Source organism: Mus pahari, chromosome 1 (assembly GCF_900095145.1).
Source record: "Mus pahari chromosome 1, PAHARI_EIJ_v1.1, whole genome shotgun sequence".
NCBI lineage: Eukaryota > Metazoa > Chordata > Mammalia > Rodentia > Muridae > Mus > Mus pahari.
Genome location: NC_034590.1, coordinates 109,701,650 through 109,710,170, shown reverse-complemented (window position 1 = coordinate 109,710,170; position 8,521 = coordinate 109,701,650). Strand labels below are relative to the sequence as shown.

Here is an 8,521-nt window from a genome sequence, read left to right as displayed (position 1 = left end):
AGCTACAGTTGCCAATAGCTCCTCAGTGCCCACTTCTTCCTCATGCTGGGATTTTGTCTGGTTTGAGCTTGTGCAGATCTTGTGTATGCTATAAAATCACCATGGCATGTGCATCTGTCCTGTTGTTTGCAGAAAACACCACTATTTCTTTGAAGTCATATAACACCTCTGGCACTTATAATCTTCTTTCCTTTCCCTCTTCCATGAAGGTCCTTAAGTCATGAGGAAAGGGCGTGGTCTCCCATTTAGACCTGAGCACTGTGATCAGTATGCCCATAGCTAGCACGTAGGTCTTTGTGTTAATCACCATCTACTACAAGGAGAAGCTTCTCTAACTTTTAAATGAGATGCCTTCAGCAAACCTCTCTCCTTTTAGGGTACAAGAATCTATGCAGATGGGTAAGCAGAAAGACTGTAAGATCCAGAGGGGATGGATGACACTAAGGAAACTGTCTTCAAGACACAACAGGATTGATGAACATATGAACTCAGAGACTTGAAAACATGCATAGGTGCAGGGCCTGTGCAGGTCTAAGCCAGAGAGAGTCCCAGTGCTCAGACAGGAAAGTGAGCACAGGCTCCCATCCCTAAGAAGTGATCTCCTTGACATCTTCTTGCAATAGAAAAATTAGTTTTCGTTAATGGATTCCCACTGGGTATATCAACCACACTTAAGGATAGGCTCCATGCCCAGAAGATGACCAATGTGAAATAAATTAATGACATTCCTGTAGATTTTTTTGTCTTATATTTTTTTGTTTGGGTGTTTTAAATACTATTAGTCTTTTGCTTCTATATTATGTTTTTTTTTCAGTTATTTATTTTTTTATTTTTTATTTTTATTTAATTTTATTTATTTATTTGTTATTTTCTTTATTTACATTTCAAATGCTATCCCGAAAGTTCCCTATACCCCCCCGCCCCTGCTCCCCTACCCACCCACTCCCACTACTTGGCCCTGGCCTTCCCCTGTGCTGGGTCATATAAAGTTTGCAAAACCAACGGGCCTCTCTTCCCAATGATGGCTGATTAGGCCATCTTCTGCTACATATGCAGCTAGAGACACGAGCTCAGTGTGTACTGGTTAGTTCATATTGTTGTTGCACCTACAGGATTGCAGACCCCTTCAGTTCCTTGGGTAATTTCTCTAGCTCCTCCATTGGGGTCTCTGTGTTCTATCCTACAAATGACTGTGGGCATCCATTTCTATATTTGCCAGGCGTTGGCATAGCCTCACAGAGATAGCTGTATCAGTGTCCTTTCAGCAAGATCTTGCTGGCATATGCAATAGTGTCTGCATTTGGTGGCTGATTATGGGATGGACCCCCGGGGTGGGGCAGTCTCTGGATGGTCCATCCTTTCGTCTTAGCTCCAAACTTTGTCTCTGCCACTTCTTTCATGGGTATGTTATTCCCTATTTTAGGAAGGAATGAAGTATCCACGTGTTGGTCTTCCTTATTCTTGATTTTCTTGTGTTTTGGAGATTGTATCTTGGATATTCTAGGTTTCTGGGCTAATATCCACTTACCAGTGAGTGCATACCAAGTGACTTCTTTTGTGATTGGGTTACCTCACTCAGGATGCTATCCTCCAGATACATCCATTTGCCTAAGAATTTCATAAATTCATTGTTTTTAATAGCTGAGTAGTACTCCATTGTGTAAATGTGCCACATTTTCTGTATCCATTCCTCTATTGAGGGACATCTGGGTTCTTTCCAGCTTCTGGCTATTATAAATAGGGCAGCTATGAACATAGTGGAGCATGAGTCCTTATTACCAGTTGAAACATCTTCTGGGTATATACCTAGAAGAGGTATTGCTGGATCTTCCAGTAGTATTATGTCCAGTTTTCTGAGGAACCACCAGACTGATTTCCAGAGAGGTTGTACAAGCTTGCAATCCCACCAGCAGTGGAGGAATAATTTTTAAATTTTACTTTACATCCCAATCTCAGCTTCCCCCCCCCTTTTCCTCTCCTCCCAGTCCCTCTGCCTCACCTCACCTCTCCCCCTCTCCCTCTCCCTTTCTCCTCAGAAAAGGAAGGTTTCCTATGGATATCCATCTACCTTGGCATATCAGGTTGCAGTAGAACGAGGCACATCTTCTCCTCTTGAGGCTAGACAAAGCAGTCCAGTTATGGAAAGGAGTTTTAAAGGCAGGCAGCAGAGTCAGAGTTGACTCCAGTTGACCCATGTGAAGACTAGGCTGTACATCTGCTACATATGTGTAGGAAGCCCAGTTCCATCCCATGCATGCTCTCTGGTTGGCGGTTCAGTCTCTTATGAGCCCAGGTTAGTTGATTCTGTAGGTTTTCTTGTGGTATCCTTGACCTCTCTGGCTCCTTTAGTCCTTCCTCTTCCACAAGATTCCCCAGTTCTGTCTGATGTTTGTCTGTGGGTCTCTGCATGTTTCTATAAGCTACTATGTGAAACATCTTAGAGCACAGTTATGCTAGAGACTACAGCTGGATTTTATTGAGGCATTTTCTCAATTGAGGTTTCCTCCTTTCAAATGACTGAAGCTTGAGTCAAGTTGACATAAGACTAGCCAGCAGAGATGCTGCCTCTCCTATAATTTTTGTGCCTCTTTTTTCTTTGTAATATAACATGTGTATATACATGTATGGACATATTTATGAGTCCTTAAATCATGAAATGTGTCATTTAAAAATGCATAACCTATTTTCCATGTAATTAGAGTTGTATAAATGTGCTATTAGTATGGTGATAATCCTATCAAATAGCAAACTTTTTTTGACAATTTCAATTTTCCAGCTCAACCTAGACTCAATCTTCATCAACACTTCCTGTATTGAGAAGCAGGTAACCCTGGATGTGGGAGTTATTACTATATATGAGTTATTAGTACTATAAGGAAAGTATTTCAAATTTCTAGTGTGGTTTAATTAGCCAACCAAATAGAGAAGCTGCCAAGACCACTTTTGTAATTCTATTTTTGTAGAGCCACTTGCTTTGCCAAATATTCATTAAGTTCTCTAGTGGGATAGAAAAAGAGAAGGTGGATGCAGAATGGGAGAAACATGGTATGATATAACACTGTCACATGGTTGCAGAGTATAAATAGCATATGAGGATCTCTAGTTTGAAATGGAGACAGCTATGTTTAAAACTCAACACTTACTACTAAGTTGTGGAGAAAATAGTTTGCGAATGATGGAAAAGATATATGAGATAAAAATATAATCAAAGAAGATGAAGTGATGATGCTGATGTAGGAAAAAGTGGGGAATTGGTGAGCACTGCTCTATTGGGTAAAATCTCTCTTTTTTTAACCTTGGGCACTGAAACAAAGCAAAGAATATTTCAATGAAATAGCACCACACAAGACTGCCACATGCAGGCTTATATATAGTGGTAGAGTGTGTTCACATATGAACTTATGAAGAAACCTACAGAGAAAACAAATGGGTAGTATCTGATGGGTCTTTTATGTCAAACTATAGAGATTGACAAGCTAAAGAACTGGGAGAGTCATGGTGGACATGAATTCAGGACAAAAGGGACAGAAAACTCAAGATTCACACTCTGCACTCCTTGGATGATGGAGGGAGAAACTGAATATTTTCAAATTTGGAAATGACAAGCAGCTACAAACTGGGCAACAGCTAAAGACACTGGAAACATGAGTTATAATGTCTGGAAATCTGTAGTTGCAGACTTTGAGGACCAATTGGATAGGACAGGTAAGAGGATGCAGAACACCATTCTTGCCTTGTAGAACAAGAACCTTCTAATTATCTATCAAGTGCATAGGTTTAAAGTGAGACAGTGGGTCAGAGAGATGGAGCTGTGCAACATAGAACTCATGTCATGAAACACTAGATAATTGAGGATGAACTTCCTCAAAAAGCCATTAGCACACACACACAGGAAAAACTGTGGAGAATGGTGACTAATTCAGCAGTTGAAATGATGGTTTTGATGGGACTGTGCTTCATGAAGACATAAAATCCACAGAAAGACTTTGAATGTACAGGCTTGGGTTTTAACAAATGATCCTTGGGGCAATAGATTTGAGGAGAGTTAGAGTCAGGACAGTATCAACAACAAAAGAAGTCACAGATTACAGTAAGTTAAATTCAGAAAATGCATGGCCACTTGGCCATGGGGTATATCAATGATAATGTTGAGATTGGTAGTAAAGCCCCCACTCCAAATATCGGAAAAGACAAAGTGACTGAGAAGTCAGGAGGTCAGGTGATTAAACAAGGTATAAGAATCATGTCAGTGTGTATCCATCCAAAAGATGCCATCACGTGAAGAATACCTGTTGTGGAGGCAAGGAGTAAATAGCTGTGCCTCTCATCACTGTCAGACGATCACAGTGTTTGGCAGTGATGAAGAAGTAAAGCACAGGCAGGCCCTGAGTGAGAGATTCTCCATTCAATCCACATGATCAAGAAGACAAGGAAATGCAAGATATTCTGCTTGATCCAAATTAATAGAGTGAGAGACTTTAGGTAGAAAATTAAAAGTAAATGAAATATATGTGGTTTCCAAAAAGTCTGGTACAAACAAGTATGAGACAAAAAAAAAATTCCTGAAGGAAATACATTTACTCCTTTTCTTTCTGACAGCAGAGAATTTTGAGATGATCACATTTGTAAACCAGATGTTATAGTGGTAAATTACAATATTTTCACAGAAGCTGATAAACATGGCAGTGAACCTGATACTCTGATCCATCATGATGTCAAGGCCCAACCAGACAGTAGTGACAGAGTTTGTGCTGGAAGGGTTCTCAGAGCACCCTAGTCTAAGACTGTTCCTGACAGGCTGCTTTCTATCCCTCTATGTAATGGCTCTAATGGGCAACATTTTGATCATTGCTTTGGTCACCTCCAGCACTGGGCTCCACAGTCCCATGTACTTTTTCCTGTGCAACCTGGCCACCATGGATATTATCTGCACCTCCTCTGTGCTGCCCAAGGCACTTGTTGGTCTACTGTCTGAGGAAAACACCATCTCCTTCAAAGGGTGCATGGCCCAGCTCTTTTTCCTTGTGTGGTCCTTGTCTTCAGAATTGTTGCTGCTCACAGTCATGGCCTATGACCGCTATGTGGCCATCTGTTTTCCCCTACACTACAGTTCTAGGATGAGCCCACAATTGTGTGGGGCCCTGGCCGTGGGTGTATGGTCCATCTGTGCTCTGAATGCATCTATCAACACTGGTCTGATGACACGGCTGACATTCTGTGGCCCCAAGGTCATCACCCACTTCTTCTGTGAAATCCCCCCACTCCTCCTGCTCTCCTGTAGCCCCACATATATAAACAGCATTATGACTCTAATGGCAGATGTATTCTATGGAGGCATAAATTTTGTGCTTACCTTGCTATCCTATGGCTGCATCATTGCCAACATCCTGCGCATGCGTTCTGCTGAGGGCAAGAGAAAGGCCTTTTCTACCTGCTCATCCCACCTCATCGTGGTCTCTGTGTACTACTCATCTGTGTTCTGTGCCTATGTCAGCCCTGCTTCCAGCTACAGCCCAGAAAGAAGCAAAATTACCTCTGTGCTGTACTCATTCCTCAGCCCAACCCTCAACCCCCTCATTTACACATTGAGGAACAAGGATGTCAAGCTCGCTCTGGGAAGGCTCTTACCCTCTTTCTCACATTAAGTGGAGATGTGTAGAATATTCTCCTGGTCTGGGTTGTTCCTAAACATGCTTTCCTGAGAGCAGCTCAATGGAGCAAAGTGTATCTATCACTGCTTCAGAAAATCTTTCTCTGGTGCACGTACTGGACAATTCAACTCACTGTAACTTCCAAAACAACAGAATTCTTAGAGGCAAAGTAAATACTCAAGCTTTTATTTCCTGATAAATATACATTATTTTAAAAGTAATTAAAGTTTATCTAAATGGAGATTCTGTATTCATGAAATAGAAGATTTTCAGTGGGTGACAATAGTATTTGTCACAAAATAAAGCCCTTTCATCCAGTGCTTCCCTGTAACCATCAGTGAACCTTGTTTCAGAGCTACAACTAATGAATCTAAACTTCCTAAGGAAGCTTGACAGGCCAGGATGGCCACAGTGTCTTAGGAAGACCAATGTTGAGAGAAATGGAGTTTTTCCTTCTTAGCTATGGTAGTCAAAACTGGTGATATTGGCATGGAGAAAGAACCAATTGATGGAGTGGAGATGAAGCATAAGTTTCAAAATGAACTCACATATATTATTCCTGCTGATTTTTCACAAGGATGAGACAATTAAACTGATGGGAAAGACTAATTACTTTTAACAGTTTAAGGAGAAGTAGATAAATGACTACACACAAAGCATGGAGTGGATGTTCCCAGCACACCATCAACAATGATCATAAGCAAAGAAGCAAATGCTAAACTCTTTTTCATATAATATATGTTGATCATATTTGTTCCCCTTTTCCAGATCCTCCCAAACTCTCCCTATGTCCCTATCCATTCAATGTTATTCTCTCTCTTTCTCTCTCTCTCTCTCTCTCTCTCTCTCTCTCTCTCTCTCTCTCTCTCTCTCTCTTCCTTTCTCCATCTCCCTTCATCCCCATGACTAAAATACTTTTCCAAAACACTTATTTTATCTCATGGTTTCAGAAGCTTCAGTCCATAGCTATTTGGCTCTTTCTTTTGGTCTGTATTCAGGCAGGACCTCAAGGCAGCAGGTTTATGTGGTAGAGAAGCTTCCTCCCATCGTGGCATCCCAGAACACATAGAAGAAAAACTCCTGTGGTCAAGTGGCTTTCTCCTTCTCCCTTTAGCCATGACTTCCAGTCCCCAGTTTCCAGGATGGTCCTGCCTACATGGAGAGTTGCTCCCCTTCTTCAGTGAATCATTTCTGTAAACACTGACACCTGCATGGACAGACATGTCCCTCAGTGATCTCCTAAATTGCTTTGCATTCAGTTATAGTAACAATAAAGATAAACAACTGTAAATCATTAACCTGACATGTTTTGCCTGTTAGTGTCCTTCACATTGTTTCTTTTGTTTTTTAGTCACATTTTGTACTATTTCTTCAGTTATTGGTCTTGTGACTGATATTTAAGCTGTAGAACAACTGATAATCATACAAACATGGAGTATACAAATGGTCACACACACACATATGCATGCATTTCATAAATACAGTATTTGGGGAATCTTTGATGGAGCATGTCTTATGTCATGTTAACATTACCTGCATGGAACACAATACAGCAGTAACTTTCCAGGAGAAGTCAGGTTACATAGAACACACCAGATACTGAAGCCTAAGTCAGAACTATGACCAAGCAAGTGTCTGATGTGGCACTGTGTGTAGAAAAGGGCTACTTTGCTGGTATCTGGATGTGGGCTGACAACTCTGTATGTTGAAATCAGAGGAAGTTCAGTAAGCATCAGGGTTTGTCAAGTCTAATCTCCTAATCTCTTCTGTAATGATGTTCTTTCTTCAACCTGAGATACAGGCTGTGCTTTAATGAATGTTTTGAAATGATAGAACCAAAGAAGCAAAGAAGCAAACCAGGGCTGCAAAAGCCTACTGGAGGCATGCACTAAGAGTAGAGATTTCTCATCTCTATAACAACATCATAGTGGCTGCTGGGACACACATTTAAGGAATTTCATTATAACTCACTAATGAACTTACACTCACTCCAGAATTAATTAGCAGGGAAGTTTGGTTCATGTAGAGGAATTTTAATCCAGCTACATGCTTGCTCTGGCAAGGGACCTCATCCAAAGACCTCCTAGGTCTATGTGATGCAGCTGGTATGCCATATATCTTTAATTCTTCTGGCTGGAATACAGGTATGCCTTCAGTTCATACGTTTAATCCCAAACAATGACATCTACATGCAGAGCAGTTCAGTAAGTGCAGTTCAGTTGAGTTCATACAGTGCAGTGTAATTCAGTTGAGTTCAGTTCAGGACACTTTGGTGCAGTTGAATTGAATGCAGTTGAGTTCAGATTAGGTCATGCAGTTCCATGGATGTCAGTAAAAACAGTTGAAGCTAGAAAATAAGAAGGAGTCAGGTTCACTTTGCAGCACATATATTAAAATTGGAATGATACAAAGTAGATTATTAGCCTAGCCCCTTCACAAGGATGACACAAATTTGTGAAGCGTTCCATATTTTTACCCAAAGTGAAACAATTTTGGAGATAGAAACCCTAGGAAAGAAATCAGGAACCATAGATGCCAGCATCAGCAACAGAATACAAGAGATGGAAGAGAGAATTTCAGGTGCAGAGAATATGGGCACAACAGTCAAAGAAAATGCAAAATNCAAAAAGATCCTAACTCAAAGCATCCAGGAAATCCAGGACACAATGAGAACACCAAACCTAAGGATAATAGGAGTAGATGAGAATGAAGACTTTCAACTTAAGGAGCCAGCAAATATCTTCAACAAAATTATAGAAGAAAACTTCCCAAACCTAAAGAACGAGATGCCCATGAACATACAAGAAGCCTACAGAACTCCAAATAGACTGGACCAGAAAAGAAATTCCTCCCAACACATAATAATCAGA

The 8,521-nt window shown here is 40.8% G+C and overlaps 1 protein-coding gene and 1 non-coding gene across 2 annotated transcripts; both read left to right on the top strand.

Moving 5' to 3' along the window:
- Positions 1-4,691: 4,691 nt before the first annotated feature.
- On the top strand, positions 4,692-5,645 carry LOC110329330 (olfactory receptor 13A1-like). Its single transcript, XM_021208894.1, has one exon. It carries the CDS (start codon positions 4,710-4,712, stop codon positions 5,643-5,645), a length of 936 nt encoding a protein of 311 aa, XP_021064553.1. The 5' UTR covers positions 4,692-4,709.
- A 2,375-nt stretch (positions 5,646-8,020) lies between these two features.
- On the top strand, positions 8,021-8,125 carry LOC115063067. The gene has a single exon (XR_003842947.1). It is a non-coding gene; the product is annotated as a U6 spliceosomal RNA (small nuclear RNA).
- Positions 8,126-8,521: the final 396 nt, after the last annotated feature.

Coding starts and splice junctions, on each gene's coding strand:
- LOC110329330 (XM_021208894.1), top strand. CDS start 4,710: ATGATGTCAAGGCCCAACCAGACAGTAGTGACAGAGTTTGTGCTGGAA.